This window comes from Agelaius phoeniceus, chromosome 5 (assembly GCF_051311805.1).
Source record: "Agelaius phoeniceus isolate bAgePho1 chromosome 5, bAgePho1.hap1, whole genome shotgun sequence".
In the NCBI taxonomy this organism is placed as follows: domain Eukaryota; kingdom Metazoa; phylum Chordata; class Aves; order Passeriformes; family Icteridae; genus Agelaius; species Agelaius phoeniceus.
The window spans coordinates 43,545,687-43,567,931 of NC_135269.1; the positions used below are offsets into that span (position 1 = coordinate 43,545,687).

The following is a 22,245-nucleotide window of genomic DNA, read 5'->3' on the forward strand; positions in this document are numbered from 1 at the left end:
CATTGTCTGAAACATAAATGGAAACTTCAGAAATAATAATGCCACTTAGTTTATAAGTAGGATCCCTTTAGAGGATATAAATGGTTTAACAGTTTGCCTGTCTAAAATTTCAAGTGGTGTACCCCTTATCTGTCAGATTAGGGAACAGACAAAATTTCTATCTAGAGGACAAATCCCAAAGCACTATTTTCAGAGTCTGAATGTTTTGCCTGCTATATGTTCTGAAGTTTGTTTTTCAAATCTGACTTTCACTTGGGAGAAAAAAAAAGAGAGTCATTATTGTTTAGATACAACAATATGGAGACAGATAAATTTTTCATTTTAACTCTCAGGGAAAAAAATATTAACTTGTCAGAAGCACTATATGGTTTTTTTCTTGAATGCTTAGTGATCATTGGTAAATGGCTATGACAGCAATGCTGTAGTCACTTTCTTAATACAATATCATCCCATTTTTTCAACTGGCACTTCAATAAGTTACTTTAGCCTATTAAATATTTTGAATTAAGATTCCCTAAAGAATCAGAATTAAAAAGTGGTCAGAAAATATAATTAGCCAGCATTTTAATAAAACTGACATATACCATAGTATAAAGTTTACTGAAAGACACTAAGCTGCACATGCTGCAGCAATATTGCAACATTCACTAAAGTTTAGTCTTTTACAGATCAGTTTTTCCCCCTTCAATAATGTCCATACCTAAATGGAATCTGCAATATTAGTCTTTGATTTCATCTTTTATCTCATATAAGCAACTATAAATTATATTAAAAAAAACTGTAAAACTTCCTTATTTTTCCTTCAGCTGCAGTATTCAAAACCACATCACAATCTAATGAGAAATGGAAGTAATTGAAAAACCACACTTCATTCAGTGCTGGAAACTGAATATAATTGAACAACTAGTTCTACAGGTGTTTCAAGTTTAAAGGATGCTCTGACTTAAAGGTGTGGCCTCACTACCAGAGAAGCATAAAAATGACATACAAGCAGTATTTATCATGTTATCTATAATCTGACACCAATACAATCAGACAGAGAGTAGTCTATTTGGTTCCATTACTGGCAACTGGGATGGAAACAATTCTTCCCAAAATACACACAAACAGATTTCTGGACCTTCAAGGAAAAAAACATTAGTTGCATTTATTTCCTCTGTCATAAATTTCCAATACCGCTTTGCCATTTTCCATTAGTGTGGAAAAAACAAATAGTTTAAATCATAATTAACCTAATTTGCTGCATCCTGAATGATAACTATTTACATATGCAAATTTCATTATGAAGCCTTAAATCAAATAATTCTCATTGTCTCATTGAAGTAGAATAAGAAAAAAATATTTACTAGAGTATACTATGTAGTATTTCCCAAGACATTGAAACTCTTCTATTTCAAAAGTACCATATGTATGAAACTACAACACAGATGAACTAGATGCTGCTGTACTTCCCTTAAGTAGTTTTTTTTTTCAATGAAGCGCATTATGAAAAAGTAATAATTAGTGTTCTGATTTCTGAGACTAACCTAGTTAATCACCATCACTGCCTACAACTTTACACTGCTTTTACACCACAAGTTATCACCTCACAATACTAATGTTTAGTGAAAACACATTACACATGCTTGCCTTCCCTACTCTCATATGAGAACATAATCCCAAATCACCCTATTGTAATACTCTGCACAGGAACCATTTGTGATGCTATCACTAGGGATTGCAGCATTAGATAAGAAGAAAGCAACAGACTAAATTCTAGCAAGGATTTTATTATTTTATATTCCTTATTATAAAACACATTTTAGAAATTATATTCACTCCACTTTTTTTTCCCCTTACAAAACATCTCCAGAATATTATGTACTCTTCCATTTCACAGTACTTATAATGGTGCTTTCACAAAAAGACCAAGTGTCAGCATGTGGGGTTTTTCTTCCTTTTTTAAAAGGTGATAGTGAAGAAAAAAAAATTACTTGTCTTTTGTACTGTCTTTACTTAAAACTTCGTTTTTATCGATGCATGTAAATATGGTTCCTGGAAAATATACCACAGAACAGCTTACAAAAGATAGATAACCTTCTCATATTTTTTACCTTCCAGGTCATCTCATTAAGAATTTTACATTTTTATATCACGTGAAAAAGAGGTGGTAAAAATATTCTACTTAAAATAATGCTGCAAAACCAACTGTTCTTAGTAGCTCATAGAAGTTCCTAAGCAATTAGATGAATGGGCCCCTATTTCTACCCCCTTATATATCTATATCAATGCAGAGCATGTCCAGGAACTGTGAGTAGTCATTTTAAGAAAACATCTAAGTGTCAAATGAGCTAAATAATTCTGACATCTCCTAAATTCTGAAGGTGTGGGGGTCATGGTAATCAAGTTTGTTTGTTTCAAACAAAAAACTCCTATTAAACTTCATTTCCTAAGAAGAAGTAAGGAAATTACAAAGCAATGGACTATTATTTTTTTTCCCAACATCCCTAGAGCCTAAGAGGTAGAAAGTCATCAATCCAGAACAGTGTCATTAGCTCTTACTATCCCATGATGAGTTAAGGAAGACAGAAACCAACTTCCTCCTCTACCTTGTCAAAAAACGGGAAACTTCCGCTGTACTTGCTCAGTTTCCTGTTTTTAAAAAGGAAAAGGGGAAACTGGCCCAACTGCAAAAATTTCAGAACAGGAAGGTCTTCAGAAAACTCAAGCTGCTACTTCCCACATCACTATTCCTGAGACTCACACAGAAGTTACCATCCTGGCTACAGCATATGTTACTCCTTGCTCTTTTCAGTGGCAGAGGTGCCATTCATATTTAGATATCATTCTGACATGCTGTCAAATTAAAATGAAGAATGCAAATAAAGGAGAAGGAAATGGAAAGACAGTTTAACTACCTAAAATACGGACAAATCATAATGCAACAATGGATGAACAGGAGGTACTTCTCTAACTACAGGGCCTTGACCTTGCCAAACTGTAATAGTGTGCTACAGCCAGAAGTATTTCTGGAAAGAAAACAAGACTGAAATTACCATAATGGAAAAGGTAAGTAAAGAACTGCTAGCAGCCTTTCTACTAGGTTGAGTGTAAGAAAACTTACATCTGTCAACAACCATAGATAATTAAAGCAACAACCCAGAAAAAGAATCCTTATACTTTCAATTCTGATTTTTAATTATACAAATTGTCCCTCAAATGAGTGCTTCTGACATTTTTGGAACAAAGAAAAATTATTCCTGATTAAAAAATATTATTTTAAGTGTAGATAAAGGAATTGTTTTGAATTGTTCCAAATTCTTCTAGAGTTTAAGTGTTATCTTTAAATGCCAATGAGAATATTTTCCCCCCGACCTTTTACAAAGAACATCACAGTAAGAGCCCCTCTTACTAAAACCATACTACTGTAAAATTCTGTCCTGCTAGCCATAATCTGCAAATAATAATGCAAACAATATATGATTCACTTCAGAGATGTTTTTATTTTCACAACACTATGCATGTCTTTAAAACATTTGTACTTTCTATTACTAGTGTTTGAACTAAAACGTATGTGTTGTAAAATCTTAGTACATATTAAATGTTTTGTAGTAAGCTCATATTCAGAACTATCTGTTTACCAGAATGAAATCTGTTTTATATAGTATGCACTTGGTAGTTCTCAAATATACAAAGCAATATAAGCGCATTTTTGACTAACCAAATTACTATTAGGTAGATTTACTACACTATAAACTTATACAACACTGAAAACTTCTCCTGAAATTAGAAAACCATGGCACCATTCATTGTCACACGCAGGAACATTGCCAATTTTAAAATCTATAGGAAGCAGCATTCACCTATTCAAGGCAAAAGGTAAACACATTATACCAGTCTTTAAATGACAGGTAAAAAGCACTACATAGTAGCTTAATTGCAATCCCTCCCTATTCTTCCACACAAGTGCTATGCAGATATCATTAACCTTATATTGACTATAAAATTTTATACTTCTACTGTCCTTATAGTGTCTGATTAAAAAGTAAATGTACTTAAGTCTCTTTGCTATTTCTGAAAGAGGACAACCAGTTCCTGCGTTCATGAGCAAAACAGAATATTAAAAACAGTGAGCCACCCCAGTTACAGGTGAAGTAACTTAATTATTTTTGAGGTCACTATGTAAGGTAAAGCCAAAAAGTTATTGCTCTTAATGTTGCAGTAAATCGCTCATTTTTAGAATAGTAAAAGGAAAGTAGATTTGCTTGCCTTTTTGTATCTTATGAGAGTACTGCTTACTCCGCTGCTGAACTAAGGGACTGAATATGTGAAGACCAGCACCTCTAGGGAAAGCTTACTAACATATAAAAAAATCCCACATAATCCATCTGGCTAAAACATACAGAAAAATGTGTAAGAAAGAGATTGACGACAAGCTTGTGAAAGGTTAGAGAAAAACTACTTACTAAAATTTGGAGATAACTGTATCATGGACTGAACAGGACACTGGCATTTCAGTTTTAACTACACAAAGATATAACTACTACCATGAAGAAAGGAAGTTCCTAATTATAATCTAAACTTCCAAAGCATATCAACATAATGAGACAGGAGATATTAAAACATTGTATTCCAAGCTGAGAAAATGCTCCTTTGTGAGTAAAGTTTCTTGGAAGCTCCCAGGCACAAAACAGCTTAGTGCCAGCTAGTCCACAGTGAAGTTCTTCAACTGTGAAAGTAGTCTTCCACTGCCATCATTTCCTTTTCAGAACTTTCAAAAAAAACCTTTAACTTAATTGAATTGCTTAGGTATGAAATATTACACCTCCTATACAACTGCAGAATACAGCTCTTGACAATGTGTTTGGAGTCAACATTTATTGTAAGTAACGTTTTATTAAAGTGAAAACAAGCTTGCAACCTTCAGGGTGAGAACACAGTACAAGAAAATAAACACCCTTTCAACCAAACACTCTTTGTAAGGTGTTCTTACCAAAAAATCTTGTCAATCACAGGGAAAGTCAATTTCACCTAATGCACTGCTATACTGAAAATGAATATGCAATACATTCTCAGATTAATATACATTTGTTCAGGTAAGTGTTGAAGTTCAGGACTTTTTCTCCATCAATAACCTCCCAATTACATGTCACAGAACACACAACTGGAAAAGGAACATAATGTGACTCCACTCACTGACTGCACTTAAAACCTCAATTACTGAAGAAAAGTTGGTGCTACAGAGAATACCCCAAGAGGCAGCCAACAGCTGAGAAACAGTTTTAAAATTCTAAATCACTAATATAACACAAGAAAAAAGGGTGGAAGACCAACCACTTGCTCAGAAAGATGCCACTTGCTCAGTAACTTAAGTGTTACTGACAAAAAGCACACTTTTTATTTAAACAAAGGTGTAGAGGGAAAATCAGTCCTTCAGACACATGATCTACTTTCACAATTAGATCAACACTTAGTTCTCTCTCTTTAGTTTGTTTTTTTATTATAGAGTCTGTTTATTTTTTGATTCCTCAATCAGCATCCATTCTAACACCCAAACAAGAGAAAAACGCATGACAACTGAGATGTAAGATAAAAAAAGTACAACCACAATGTCAGTCACATCCAGCAAATAAGCACTGTTATTCATTGGCATGATCCTGCAGCAAACATACTTCCATGGGATCTGCTTCCTCTAAGGGAAGATGTTTTTACCTTGTACAGCATGAGCTGGATTATTGCCAAGCACTACAGCTGTGGTCTTTGAACTGATCAGCACTTAAAAGAAGACCATAAGAGCAAAATATTACACTTAAAGAGTAAAAGAATGAACAGAAACTCTGATATATTCTCTGACAAATTCTTTTTTAAAAAATACCATTTGAACTGCTTAAAAGAACCTCAACACACCAAAATAACCAACCAACAAAACAAATCCCAGAAACCTAAGGAACTTGGTCATAAATAAACAAATATAAACCATTACATAAATAATGCTTCAAATATCCTGCTAGATAGCTCTTGGAATTTAACCATCTTCTTTTTTGGTATTTCAGTTCCCACAGTAAGTGAGATCTACCTATTAAGGATTTGAGCCTTGGCAGCATTTAATTGAAGAGTATTTGTTTTCAAATGCTTCTCTATTCCCTCTCTGACAAAATGTCCAAAGAGTAGTAAGGATTATCCCCTTCCCTGTCCTGGGGTGACTGTATGGTCTGGTATTGTCTCAAACCAGGACATTCCCCCACTGATAGTACATTACAAAATTTCCTAACAATTCTACATTGTACATTTGATTCCTATTTTGAAACTTAACTGTTTTATATTTTATATTGCTCATAATAATCAACACAACTCTAGTGTAATTATTATTAACTCCCTGCTATTTGTACTCTTTTTACCAAATACCCTCATTCTACTAAAATAGTTTTCTTTGATTATGTGCCTTAATTACACAAGAATTTCTCATGGTCAAGGATGATGTTTATAAGCATAATTCACACTCTTCTGCACTCACCCTACTCCATAAATCTACCCATCTCCCTACCTGCAATTTTGGCATCATTTTTCTTTGATGAACTCTACTATTTCACTTTCCTACTGTGCCAATCTTGTCTCCTTGATCACCAGCACACTCTCTCAATTATTATGCTTTTTGCATATAAAATCTATATACACACAACACCTGTGACTACAAAAGCCCTCCTATTCTAGGACTAGTCTCAACAAAATGTTCCTACTCAGCTTTCTTGAAGTACCAGAGAAATAACAACCTCTGTCATCATCAGCTACCTCCATTTTAAAAGTCACTAAGATTCTCTGATCTTTCTCTCTCTTTAGTATCTCCATATATACTAGTATGATGCTTTCTGAAAATTTTACTAATTTAATCAATCTCATTAATTTAATCAATTTTCATTACACTAATGCCAAAGCCCTTATTTATCTCAATTTCTAAAAAAAATTCCAAGGAGACAACAAAACTGTTAAGTTCCTAAAGTTACTTAAGTGACAAGACTTGATCTCCTTCAGTAAAAACTAGTTTAAAAGGTGTGAAGAATATCTATTTGATTAATACATGTCTAAATATGTGGAATTTTTTCCTCTATATTCTCTGTGTTGTTCTTCTTCCTTAGTCTGTAATGGGACTTCCCTGCACAAGAGTGGCGGCCTCCAGAAATTTTAAAGGCAGGCAAACAAGAAAACCCTTTCTTTACAGAAGATTAACCACAAGGCCATATAAATAACTTACAAAACTTAATTAAAAGTAAACAAATAACTAAACAACAGCAGTAACAAGCAATTCAAGACTACAATCTGCCAGCTTGTCTCTCTAGCAGCATTGGAACCCTGATGCAGGTCTCCATGAAAGTAGACCTCTACAATTAAAAACACACCAGTCCTCAGCAGTACCACAACCCTAAAAGCAGAGCTTTTATCACTAGCCATAGCCATATCACTACTGGAGGCCTATGCCAGCAGCACAGCAGCCACTCAAGCGACAGCAGAACTGTCTGCTTGGAAAAGGATACCACAAGCTGCTATTTAAGATAACAGCAATAATTTCTGATGTACATAAGCAAGTAAGAATGATGACCTATGCTCTTTTTACCCTCCTCTATGCACTGAGGTAGGACAAGGGGTAGAGAAAGGAGATTATGTACTCCTTTTAAACAATGTGTCACTTTTCTTCGCTGGAAACATCAGTGTGGCTGACAACTCAAAACAGAGTGGCAATAAGCACTATTGTAAACACATATTTACATTATCTTTAGCAGAAAAAAATAGCAATTAATAGTGAACCAATCCAATCCCGAAGAAATTCATAGCAGAATCAAAATCTATGCAGCTGGATGACAGTATCTGTCTAATATAGTAGAAATAGCAGAGTTGCATGTAGTTTGTCTACATCTTTGACTAATTCAGCTGCTCTCTACTCACGATTGTTTTGATCAGAGCAACCTACATTCCATAACTTGGAGTAGCTTTAAACAACAGCCATTTGATATATTTTGCTCAGAGAAAGTTGAGTTTGAAAGCTGTCTTTTCCAAATTATGTAAATCTAAGGTCTAAGACAGGAAACAATTTTGTATCACACATGATCAGGAAATGCCATAAAGAAACAGTACTTTGCACCTACTTCCACCTGTGAGATCCAAACTGGGTCTCTAAACCTTTGTGCTGGTAGGTATAAAAATATTTTTAGAGTTTTGGAATGTTTCCTCCATTGAATCTTTTTCTTTTGTTGAAAATTCACTCTTAACATATATACACCATTAGAAGTGGGACAGGAAACCTATGCAATCTATCCCAAACTTAAGCTGACCTCTAGATTTGTATATGCTCTCTCTATATACATATGCAATAAAATGTATTCCCTTCTTATATAATCAATATACAAAATGAAGTATATGCAGACATTACTAATTTTCTCAAAGCGACAACAGCATTTGAAGAAATTCACCCTGGTCCACAATGGTAACTTTCTCAGCTTTCTTAAGTGAAGCAATGCCCATGAAAAACTATTTTCCAAGATGAGACCTTTCTCCCTGCAAGCTATTTAAGGAACAGATAAAATCCTTTATTTGATTATATGCAATTTTATGCCTTTATGGTAGTTTAATACAAGGACAGAAGTAAGTGTAATTGTGATAATGGTAGATTTTTTTTAAACCAAAATGAAAAAGGTAAATTCAGTGTTAATGAAAAAATATAAACTAACAGAAGAGAAATAAATTCTGCACGTGCAGCCCTGGTAATGTAAGCGAAGAGGCAGAAGAACCACTCTAAGGTTTATACCAGTTAATCAGAACCTCACTGGAGGAAAGCAGATGGTGCAACTCAGTACTTTACAAATGACAGTCTTCACTCAGCAGCAACCTAGCATCTGGGAAACAAGTCAATTAATATCCAGTGAACAATGTAAATGAGGGAGTTGGCTATTAAAGAGTAACTTACCAACATTTCATTACATAACCCCCCCTTTTCTTTCTACAGTGTCTACCTCATCTGCCCTTCCAAACAGTGTTCTCTCCAAAATTCCCATTCCTGTCTTTTGACCCAGTGCATGAATGCACCCACCTCACTAAACACTTGTATTTCTTCTGTCTGCCATTCAACCACCTATGCACAAAAGGTGTCCTCTCCTGCTCTCATTAAAATACCTTCAAACAGCTTGTCTTTCCTCTCTCTTGGCCTACAGGTGACCGAGAAGCAGCAGTGTTTTATCTGGCCCAGCTGGCGGCAGAGTTGGCATGTGCCTCCAGCTGGGTTCCTGACTATTCAGAGTACAAGTGTCTCCTACCAGTCCAGTACCTGTGCACCTTACATCCTCCAAGCTACACATCTGCATCAGCTGGCTGCCTGCTCAGGAGAGGTGTGTCTTTGCAATGGGCAGCTGCTAAGTCAAGAAATACATGAAGTCTCTGAAGCCACAAACCATAGCACACACATAACATCTGAGCCAAAAAAAGCCTTGAGGAAAAAGACAAGAGGGTCACTTCCCCCTAGTGGCTTTTTACAGTAGAATCTTGTATTGGGAACCTTTGAAAGACTCATCCAGTAAGGCAATCGGGTCCACAATCCCATATATTTATAATGTTACTGTATGTTATAAGATATGTAAACAATGATATTTATCTCATGTCCATTACACTTTAACCTTCCACCATTATTTCCACAATATAAAAAAATGTTTTAGTCATATTTATTTTGATACTGTGGATACTGGAAATCAGCAATACTAGGGATTGCACTATACCAGTGAAAACAATACAAATAAGTAAACTCTCGGTAAGTTTCTGAAAACAAGAAATAATGGAAATAGCTTTTTGTTTTTCTTGCTTAAGGTATGCAGCTCACTTTCCCCACCAAGGAAAACAAGCTTCTCTTAGCTTACACATATAAAGAACAAAACCTGTAACTTTCATAAACCCTTTAAAATGGTAACAACTGCCGAAGTTGCAACTTTTCCTTAGATGGAAAGACCTCCTGAAAACAACTAATAAACAGTCTTTACACCAATTTCAGTATCCTAAGTCTTGAACATATCTTTATTGACTTCACTGGTTTACTTTCCAGTGCTTGCTAAGGCAGCACATTCTGTGTTAATACACATGGTCCAGATGTTACACACCTGACCTTTACAGTAAGTGCACTGCAGGACTGACACAGGATGCCACCAATTTCAGCCAAACCCCAAAGAGGCATGAATTCTACCTAAGCAAATCTAGATGCAATTCAACATCACCATAAAACTAGCAAAATATTTTTGCTTTCTAACAGGCACATGAATTTATGGCACACAAATAGCCATACAGAAAAGTATCAGTATGCCTAGGAAAGCTGGGTGTTTGTTTGGTATTATGTGCAGAACAGTATGTAATTTTTAAGTCCCCTTTTGCTTTGATCTTAAGAAGCACTCTCTTCTACAGCTGGACTAATCCTACTTACAAGACAATTAAACTGCTTATTAGGAGAATGAAAACTACTAGAGAAAAATGAGAATTGTATACTGGCAATATAAAAATCTAAGTAGAAAAAGCCATTGTATTTATCTACCACAAAACCTACCTTTCTAGGAGCTATGTTTCAGTAACAACAGCATATTGACTACAGGACATATTAATGAAACAACACTAAATATTATTAAATCATTGGCACCAAGTATTGTATTTTGATTTTCTAATCTTTTACCTTTTTACTGTGACACCATATGCTTTGACTAATGTAACACCTTTCTAATTAATAACTTCATGTTACATAAACAGAGAAGGACATGGCATTAAACAGGGTAAAAAGTTCAGCAAAGTTGGAAAAAATACAATAATCTGAAGCATTTTTTGGGAAAAAAAAAACCAAAAACCCCACTTACTAGAAGTCTTCCAAACTGTATGGCAGTTAGGGCCCTGTATATTCTTCAAATCCGACTAAACACAGTATTTCACTACAGGGGTCAGCCTTTGCACATACCTCTGCTCAGAAACAATATTTCCACTTTAAAAATAAATAAATTAAAAATTGAATTTCTATGCCTTAGAATTACAAAAATGACCTTGGAAGAACAAGCAAAATGTCCCCAATGCTGCAATGCCTGACTAGGTCCCACAGAGTACCTGAAAACACATTTTTTAGGTGTGTGAAATACCCTTTATACATTCATCTGGATCCTGTGAATGCAGCATGCCCACAGCTGCAGAATTTGTTTTTCAGGTACCACAGAATCTATTAGTGTTTTGCTGTAAAATTCAGTATTTTACTGTTGCTAGGCACCTGACATTTAGTGCTTTGTCCTCTTGCCCTTTTACTTGCATACATCCTTTTTTTCCTTCAATTTTCTTACAATTAGAAATTCATTTGATTACAGTAAATATCCCATGTGGAGTCAATGGGTACAGACATCAAGGGGACAAGGAACAGAGAATGAATTATGGCCTGTAGTCAAAAGATTGAGAAGATGATGATTAGAAGAAATGAGAGACAGAAAGATAGAGCTACATGACCCACATGGGTAACACCATGGAAGGCAAGAGAGTGGAGAACTGATGCCCAGAAAGCAAACTCAAAACCCCTTTAGAAGTAACTAATATTAAGATTAATCAATTACTACATTGAATGATGAGTCAAAATGATGTGTACATTGATACAACAAATTAATACTGCTATGAAATTAATTCCCATTTCTCACAGAGAGCACAAGGCTCTACTGTAAAGAATATTCTCTAGAAACACAGTTACAGTTGCACATTCATACTTATATGAGGCAATTCCTGATTTTTTTCAGGTATTTACTGTATAACTGTAGCATTACATGAACATGTACTGTTAGAAATTTTAATTTTCCTGGGGTTTCACAGATGGTATTAGGGTGTGAAAAGCAGCCAAGAAACAGCTCCAAAATCTACAACATTTCAAAGCTATACTATCACCCCAAAATTACAGAGGACATCTGTGAACTCTGTAACTGTTTACCTGACCAGTGCCTGGATTCTACATCATTTCATGGAGATCACTAGAAAATGGACACTCCTGACCAAAATAAATCAGGTAAGGAAGAACTATTCCTAATAGTATTTCCACAAGTTTTCTTCTAATATATCGATTTGAAGAGCAAACAAACTCATACACATAGTTCTGCACCTATCCTACGCCATAATAATTATAATATACTCAAAGATTTACCTCCAGAGTAAACTATTTTCATTTAGCTTAATTGAGCCCCTGGGATGTACCCCGAATGGAAAGTTCCCCCAGTACATTATGTTCCAGTAATACAGGTTGTTATTGCACTTCAAAGAAATTGACCAGAGCTACTCAAAGTTAGTCACAGGATTTGGTGATCTACGGACCTGAGAATCCCTGCACGTGGTTTATCATGGAAGCATGGCAACCTCTGCACTGGGAGGCAGAGGCCAACCAGCAGACCTCACAGCACATAACAGTGAAGAAACACATGCAGCCATAAGTGTGGGCCATCTAAACCTCAGCAGCCATGTCAAAAGTCCACCAAACTCTGAGAGAAAATCTCTCTGAAACAGAGTGATTGTCTTACAAGATTTTTATGTATCTTAAGCAGATATGGATTGATAAGTAACACTGTAAATTATTCTGAGAGACTAATAATCTCAACTGTTGCTCCTCCCACACCAATAGAAAATAGTATGAAGACAGTTCACTCTTACAGACAAACATGCTCCAGTGTATCATTCAACAAAACTACACTCTATTATAACCCTATTATGTGTGATCTCTCTTGCAACATAGCTGCCTTGCTACAATTTATCTGGAGTTAAAATAAATGCATGCACATTCAGTTTAAAGATAGGAAAACAGTAAGTGGAGTACTCAGCTTCACTACCTTACCGCTAAAAATGTAATTCAGGTCTGGTTAAGACTTGAACTTGTTGCTCCAAGGAGACTGTATTTGAGATGTGATACCTAGCTCACTAATCTAGTACTTCAGGCAAAGCCTAAGCTCACTATTCTGGGGACCATCTTGCTGTTTTATTATCCTCCCTCAAGATAAGCTTCTTTCTTTCAACCGCTTCAATATTTCTCTGCTTAGGTATCCCAAGTTTATTTATTCCCTAAGGAATAAAGATTGTTCTTCCTCTCATCTGTGCTGTATTTTCTGCTTCTCAACACTGTAGAGGGCAAATAACCTTATGAATAGTTTTACTTTCCTCATATATTCCTAATTTATATTCATTTTCAAATATTTAAGATATGAGATAGAAGCATGAAGAGACACAAACCTGCATTAAAGAGCTTAAAGTCTCACACTTCTCTTTGAGATAGGTAAACAAACATCAGTATAGCCATTTTCTAAATATGAATAAAAATATTGTAAATGATTTAACTAAGGCCACAGAATCAATATGTATCAGACTGGTAACCAGAAACAAGATCACGTGATGGGATCTCTGGCCTATACCCAATCTCCTCTGTGAACTGCGCTGACCTGTAATAATGTGGACTGATACTACCAGTAACTCCAAGCAGTCCCATTTAAGCTGTAAAACACCGCTACAACACTCAGAACAAGCATTTTAAAACAAAACACAGCAAAACAAAACACAAACAGCTCATTCTCATGATCTTACATATTTAGTTCTCAGTTCTCCAATTCACAGAACATAACATTAGCACTGTTTGAAAAATAAAACAGGATTTCTCAGCTACTGATTAAAGAGGAATTTTAAAAGACAGTAACAGTAGCCTCTTTTTATGGATAGTTTAACTAAGGATCAAAATGAAGAAATTTTCCTGTCAGAATTGGATTCTATAAAACAATTATTAACAGGATTAAAACTATATTCTATAAAAACAATTATTAAAAATTAAAACTGGATTATTATAAAAATAATTGGCTTTAATGTATTTGGGTTTCATCTTATTTGACATACACTCTCAAAGTAAAAATCTGAACCTCTGTGTGCCTCCGGTACCTCATCTGTAAAAACTAACAAATTGTATTTCTCTGTTTCACTACTGGGGAAAGGGTTAAGAAAGAAAAGAAAAAAAAGAGTATGAAAGTCTTATCTATTGAGATTTAACTGCAAATAAGCAAGGTAATTAAAGGCTGCTAGCTCCAGAATAAAATTAAACAAACAAAAAAACAACCAAAACCAAACCAAACAACTTCTCTTAGCCCAGGCTTATTCCATTTAACAAGGAAAGAAGTAATACCCTTGCATTCCATATGCATTCTTGATCATATTGTAATTAGCTTAGCATTCATTCAAACCTAAGACATTACAACAGATACTAATAATTTTAAGGCATAAATTCATTTAAATACTGTTTTGGTTTAAGAATAGAAAATGGTCTTAAATAATTAAGTTTCCACTAATTCTTAGAAGATTAAGTAGGTGCTTGAAGTCACCACATTTACTACAGTGTTGCCAGAAACTTGCTCTTTGTAGATTATTAGTTCTGATATCTGCCCATATAAGCTTTCAAGTTAAACAATCAGAATTCTGAATTAAAACTGAAGAACAACATTCACACCTCCCCAAATAAACTAATGAACTTCAGCATAACAGCAGCAACTTAGGTAGTTTCTACAAAAAGCTTGCAGAAAATAATCAGAAAAATATGTTAATGTTCATTGCACTAACTTTTCACTACATCTTCCAGCAGTAAAAACAAGTTTACCCTCTGAAGAAAAAGCTGAGAAACTTTGATAGAGGCCAAACTCATCTGCACAGTAAACTGGTATCACAATGTCATTCTAATGAAGAGCAATTTTAAGGTAGCTATGGTCCCTTTCACTTGCTACTTGCTCCCTTCAGATGAGTCCTAATGCAAATGTTGTATTGTAAAACTTCTGTTTTCCTTTGAGCCAACTCCCAGAACCTTGACAAGACCACATCCATCCAAATAAGTAACTTCTATTGAGAGACATTCTGAGATTTTAACAACCAACATATTTAATTTCCCTAAATAAGCTTTATTTCATGAGCAGTAACTAGTCTTGATTGTATGTTGGCTGTATGATTCAGTACAACTAAAACAAAATTCCCCCTTCAACTATGTAAAATATTCACTTCAGACTTTAAAAGAAAGGCCTTAGACACCTGACTGAAACATGCATTACAATTTTTGTTTTGAGGAAGGAAATGCAAATTTTAAGAAGAAATCATAAAAATGTCATCCATGTATTTGTTTCCTGTCTTGCCAGTGACTGCAGGATTTGGGACAAAATTAAGTGCAAAAGATTCCACAAGATCAAGTCCATAGGTATGCAAGATTAAAGCCTTCATTATGGCATTATTCAAGGATGGACAAAACCTGTAAGGTCAGCTGGTCTCTATGCCATTCCTGGCTCATTACCTGTTGCACATGTATTGGTGTCCTGGCCAGGCTAGTGCCCGGTATGGGGGTTCCCCTGTGCTCTGCCTGACATACTATTCATACCAGAAGGTATTCAGGTATATCTTACCAGAAGGTATTCAGGTATATCTTGGGGGGTTTTGTGCTGCTGACCGCTCTGAATTTTCTCCTTCAGTTTTATCTCAGCTTACACATTAAAACAACCTCTTCTTTTATTTAAAATTACCTCCTTTTAACTGTTTAGACCCTTCAAAATGCTTGGAAGATATAATTTTCCCTTTTCACACAAACTGTTAATTGAGCCAAGCAAAACATATTTATCTTTTTTTTATAATCAGTTAGTCCTTTCAGCTTTCTTAACATTTTGCTGCTCTTCTCTGAGTTTCTGCTAAGCTACCCCACCTGTTGCAAAAGCTCTGAAGTAAAACAGTACTCTAAACACAGTCCCATAATCTTGTACAAAAATCCATCTCCCATTTGTCTAATGTTTGCTCAATGCCACGGTGGATGCAACCTAAACTTGTTCTAAATTTTACGAAGTCTATATATCATATTTCAAATTGGGGGCTGTCCTTCCTGTCAGAAGCATGCACAAATCCCTTGCATATGAAAGGGAGTTGGGTTCACACAACTGACAGGATTATCAGGCCCATGGTATCACTCCTATCCCTTTTTCAGCAATACTGCTTTCCAGGTTATTCCCTCACAATGAATACCTGGTTTGGATTACGAGCCCTCGACTGTTTTAGATTGCATTTTTCAAACTAAATCTCGAATGTACTTTCCAACATTGTGCTTAATTTCTTTAGATTACCTTTTCTTTTCTGCCCTGTCTTGTGCATAACTCTTCTATCATTGCCTGCTAATGCTGCAAGTGTAGTATTCAGCCTTTCATAAAGTTAAGCAAAGCAGACACTAAATATACCTAAAATGGCTAAACTTGTATTACTACGTGCATATGTAAGCACTGATTATACTCTTTTAGCACCTAAAACTGCTGTGACTCACCACATCTATTCTTTATACTTCGTTCTATTTTTGTTTATGGTCCTTCATCCAATTTTTCATTAAGATGACTATCCATATACATAAATAATTTCTTAACGAGAGATTTTTGAGATGCCTTTGAATTTCAGAAAATATTTAAAATTTTACTCTAGCTACAACTCTCTATTCATTTACTGGGGCCTTGAATCTGCAATCAGATCTGGCAAACAAGCCAATCCTGTACTTCTCCATACTCACTGAACTGTGTGCAGATGCTGTTGCAGTATCAGATCCTAATTTTAAACACTAAGCAAGAATAACAAAAACCTCTCCTAAAGTAATTTCTGCTTAGAAAATTCCAGGCTTCTTATTATTGTTTTTCTGATTTTTCTGCCATTATATTACTAAGAATCCCTCTTATCTAGTTCTTAAGCTCATGCTTTTTTTTTTCTTTCCCCCTTTATTTTATTTTTTAAAAAATCAGTACTACTGTTTAATTTCTTAGAGGCATCCTGAAGATCAAATGACTTATAAATATCTTCAGATCTTTCAAGAACCCCCTCTATTTGTCATCAATAACTACTTCATATGGTTCTGATTGCAACTGCTCACTGTTTTTTCATCCTACTATATATGGAATTTCAGGAAATTCAGCATAATGGCTTGGCTTAATAACAACTTTATGCAACTTCTCATTTATGAACTGACCACTTTCCTCTCTATTTGACTTCTCCTTACTTCCCCAATATTTACAACAGCAAATTTTTATTCACCTTAAACTATTATTAGCTAATTACTACTGCCTTTGCCCAAAGCATACAATATGCATGTGCTGTCCACCTTTCAGGAATTCTCCACAGAACTAAGACAAATTTATTTTACCTTACAACTAGTCCTTTCATACCATTTATCTTAATGTAGATAAATAACTTTGAAAAGCAACTGATTTTCAGTTCAGTTAGGCATACTTCATTCACACATTTAAGCTTACAAGGTCTCTCACTCCCCCAAAATAGATGAAGATCCACAACAGAAATAAATGTATCACTTGCACTCACACGAAAACCAACAGAACCTTATACCAACCCATGAGGTCACATCAGCCCAATTCTTTGTAGGACTGTAATGTAATCTACTAATAAGATAAAAAACAGGCTATATTCCATGCTAGCTTTCTTTTTACCGACTGGGTGTTTACCAACAACAACTTAAATGTATGTCCACATTACTGATATTTACATGTATTACCCCATACTAAAATATTTTCATTAACATTATGAAATAATTTTTCGAGAAGCATTTAGAAAATGCTTTACTAATTGACCTCAACTGAAATGAAACATCCAATTTGCACTACATCCAAGGGAATTACACTGTGTGTTTCTGTAAAGTCTTACAGAACTACATTAACAAGTACAGTCTATCAATGGTTATCGGCACTGTGGCTTTTGACTGCTCACTAAGAACCACAGTGCATAAATTACTTCACCTGTCAGACAGCTCAAAGCAACAGAGGCACTAAGTTTGAATGGTTCAGACTTTCCCTATTATACATTACTTTTTCCAGTGAGAGAAAAGGGAGAGGGCAGTGCAAGGGAGAAGGGGTAGATAAATAGGTTATCATGTATTCAACTATCGCCTATCATAAAACCCATTGGAATTGTATCACAAGTTTAAACAATTCACTTCTTTAATGAAGCCTAACATAGTTTCCCAAAGACACACAGCAAAATTCCAGGACAGTCAAGTGAAAAAGTTATTTGAACAAAAATACAAACTTTAAGAACTGCCTCAATAAATACCATAACCCAATGACTGTTTTGCAAAACATTCAGTTTGATCAAGCCAAGAGGATTACTGACCTCACACAAATAAATCAATTTTTAAATTTGTTTAGATAGTAACTTTAAGTAAAAACAGCAGCATTATTAGTGGCAACACAGTGAAATGAGCAAGTGGTCCATGCAGCTTGAGATTTTATCTCAGTCAAGACACTATGCCAGATGTTCCATAGAAAGAAGCAACTTTCAGCACAAACCATCCCAAATCCCAATCTGCAAACATATTCATGTAGGTACACGCCACTAAATCCCTCTGAATTCAACAGCATCTCCATCTGCCAAGCAGATCCCTCACTTTAGAGTACACATGACATACGATTGGATAAAAATTGAAATACAAGTTGATAGGCCTCAATTTGTCTGGCTTTGCTTGGAAAGTCATTAGAGTAGTGAGGCCAAGACTGCAGTCATACTTGAGGTTCACAAGACACTTATTGCTTTCCAAGGGTAATTGCTCAGCAGTTCATTCAAATCTAGCCTTGTAAGAAACCCCAGATTATGTTCTTCAACACAGACAAGCTAGACCCTTTTAACCAATTTATCATTAGAGCATTCATTCTTTCCCTAGAACTAAATGCTGCTGCCCCCCTTACACCTTCTAGGTTATAGCTAAACAGACATCAACCTAAGAGAGAGACGTGTACATACAATCTTACAACTGCACATGGAAGAAGGTGAACTCAGCTGGGAAGCAGTTCCCATCCAACTCGGACCATGTGACAAGCAACAGTGAGTAAAGCAGCAATTCAGAAGAAACAAAACCAAACAAAAACCAAAATGATCACTAAAAATCAGTCCACCCCAAAACCAACAACCTTGATAGCTTATTTCAGAATGCCTTAATCACAGAGTTTATGATAAAAATATTTTTAAAGATTCTTCATCTTAACCATTTATCACCAAATTCAAAATAAACAAAAACCCTTTAAATTATTTGCATGTAATCAGTTATATATGTATTCAACAACTGTATTTTAAATAATGTCAATACCAATATGCCAATAATAAAAATAACATTTTTGTATGTCTGATTCTAATTTAAAAAGTAATATCTTATTAAAAATTAATAGTCATTAGAAGGCTAAATTAACATTGTGTTAACTGTCACAGCATATAATGGCTCTCAAAATACACATGAAAACAGAAATGACATACAATCTTCTACTGCAAAAAGTTAGGCCACTGAAACACTTCAAAATATGGAAATAGAAATAAAAGGTAAAAACAAGAAAACTATCATTTTGCTAATTATATGTAAAATCTAGTCAACTAACAAATTACATGGTCCAAGAGAAAAACTCAAGAAGCAAAAAACCTTTCTATGATGTGACAAATCTTCAGCAACACTATTTCAGTACTATGTAGGAGAGGAGAGGTAAAAAAAAAAAAAAAAGAGGGAAGGATATCCTAAAGCAAGCTTCCCACTTGATTTCTAGGCCTGCCACCAACCTTAAACTCTACTAGAGCTATTAACAATGGTAGTTTCTTTTCTTAACCTGAATCCTAAAGCAATCGTATGCCATCACCAAAAAAAAACCCCAAAATTTCAGTAACTACAAATATCTGGCTAAGGTTTTCCAGACATCACTGAAACTCAGTAACTGCTCCACTGTGCTATGAACTCTACAGCTTCAAGCTGGAAGTCAATCTAGGACAACCAATAGAAAGTGCACCTGTACAATTACTGCATTTCCTAATTCAGAAGGCCAAACTAGAAACAGATAAAGCTTGTGTGTACTCAGCTCACCAAAACAGAAATTCAAAAGCACATACTTATTTTGTACATACTGCACATCTATATTATCATTAACTGCAATGAAAAAATACTGTATTTATAATTCAGAAACAGAAAATTATATTCCTTAACCAACATATTTAACTTCATTCTAAATGAAATATAAGTATCCATATATATAGTATCTAAAACAACTATATACACAATCATTTAAAAATCTTTTCTACAAAAAAATAATCACCCAAACTTAATAAAAATTAATTTTTAAAAAGTAATCTAGTAAATTAATAGTACCATACATAGTAATTTAAAACATTCAATATGAGCTCCATGCAACAATGAAAAATAACCTGTATCACAAAAAATAATCTGCATCATTTCCAAGAAATGCAACCTTATTTTTAAAACCTGCAGAAATTTACTGTTTTACAAGTAATAAAATAATTATTTAGCTCTTTGTATTCTAAAATAGAAGAGAATGATATATGCTGCTAGTAATTGAGAACAATATAATTTGTGCAACACTCCTGCAGATGCATTTTTATTCGACATCTGACCCCACTAAGCAGTAAACAAATTTACATATATCAACACATTTCAGTGCTCCAAATATTAATCTAAGTTTCTATAACTACAATAATGTGATCTCTTAGTAACAGTCCTTTAGTACCGTCATTCTAAAACAATCAAAAAAAATGGCCTCTGACATATATTGTTTGTGTACTTGGGATCCCTTCAAAGTTTAAGGCTTGCAGATGTAAAATAAAAAAACTACAAAACAGAATCACCTTTAACTGATCACTGCACCAGACGAGAAAGGAATTACAAGGGTTTTTTTCTGCTTTATTTTATAGCATTTTAAAAGAGTAGAGATATTTTTATTATTGCACACACTGAAAACTAAATATAACCCCGCACTCAAAAATACTACTGCAACAGCTTGATAGCACTCACCGCAAGTAATACTGTTTTAAAGCGAAGGCAGCGTTAGAACAACTTCTGGGAAAGTTAAACTCTTCTACTATTTCTCCCCACTGATTCTTCTCTGATACCTGTCAAAAACAACACACAAGCCGAGATACACAACGTACACGTAAACATGTTGCTGACAGCGAACATCACAAAAAAAAAACAGGCTGCCATGAAGCAAATAGATAAATATATAAAAAGAAACAAACATGAATGTATATGGGATTTAGGACTATATATTTTACTGACAGTTGCTAGTAGTCCCCTTTCGAGAATAATCCCGCTTCTCAGGGTTCTTTTACTGCATTTATTTTTTAACATACACATTATTTTTTTCGGGGGGAACGGCCGGGAGTGGTGGTATTGTTTTGGGGTTTGTTTGTTTTTGTTTTTACTGCCTGGACAATAACCAATCGGGAGTCCCTCTGTCGCCCCCTTTTAAATCCTAACGCGGTCCGTTAAAAACCCAAAGAAGTTTAAAATAATGCAGGGAAGTGCTGTCGGGGGGCGCCCCCTGGGCTGCGGGGCGCGGGGGCGCCGGCCCGGGGGGTCCCCCCAACACAGATCCATAGACACAGAGAGGCCTTTCTTTTGAGGCCTACATTTCTGTCCCCAGCCTTGAAGCCTAAAGATGGCTATTTGATTACACACCGTCTTGGGTGCCCCTTTTGTTATTTTTCCCAGGGAAGGGCTCGGAGGGCAGCGCCCGGCCCCCCCCGGCTGCGAGGATCGTTCCCTAGCCCATGCTCCGTGCCGATTATCGATGTTAAACATGCCCGCTAATTTTGAGTTGCACTAAAACTGCACTCAGACTCTTTCCTCTGTCTCTCCCTCTGCAAGAGAGACGCACAGAGCTGCCACCACAGCCGAAAGAAGCCTGGTCTCGCCGCCCAGCAGCTCCCTGCTCCCCCCTCGCCTTCCCGCGGGAGGGGGGCATGGGCGAGGGGGTCCGGCGGAGGCGGAGGAGGCAGGAGTGGGGTGCGCGCCGTACCCCCGGGTCCCCCTCCATCGCTCCGCCGACAAGGCCGAGCCACCAACCTGCCTATCTGCTCGCTTCCTCCTTCCACCCCCCACCTTCTCTAACCGGCTTTAAATAGGACGGTTCCCGGCCACCTCAGCTCCCCCCGCCACCCCCGGGGGTCAGAGGAGACTTTTGGGAAGAGGTTAGTGGGAGGGAAACCCAAATTAAAACTTCCACTCACCTTCCCAAATCCGCCTAAAGTGGTGACTCTGGTATAGAGAGCGTGAAGATCCAGCTCCTTCCCACCCACCACGGGGATCTTCTTAAAAGGAGACCTGCCAAAGGAGATACACACAAAACACCACAACTTGTCAGCTCTGCCCCCTTTTCTCCCCTCGCTGGGGCTGCCGTGTCCTTCAGGGAAGGGGCTGGAAGTTGGATC

The 22,245-nt window shown here is 35.9% G+C and overlaps 1 protein-coding gene across 1 annotated transcript in view; it reads right to left on the reverse strand.

The window, feature by feature from the left end:
• ARID2 (AT-rich interaction domain 2) overlaps positions 1-22,245 on the reverse strand; it is a 93,518-nt gene that overhangs the window by 70,264 nt on the left and 1,009 nt on the right. The window contains exons 2-3 of the mRNA XM_054631329.2: positions 22,045-22,138; positions 20,828-20,925 (exon numbers count right to left, since the gene is read on the reverse strand). Coding sequence (XP_054487304.2) covers positions 20,828-20,925; positions 22,045-22,138 — 192 coding nt within the window. The remainder of the gene's footprint in view (positions 1-20,827; positions 20,926-22,044; positions 22,139-22,245) is intronic.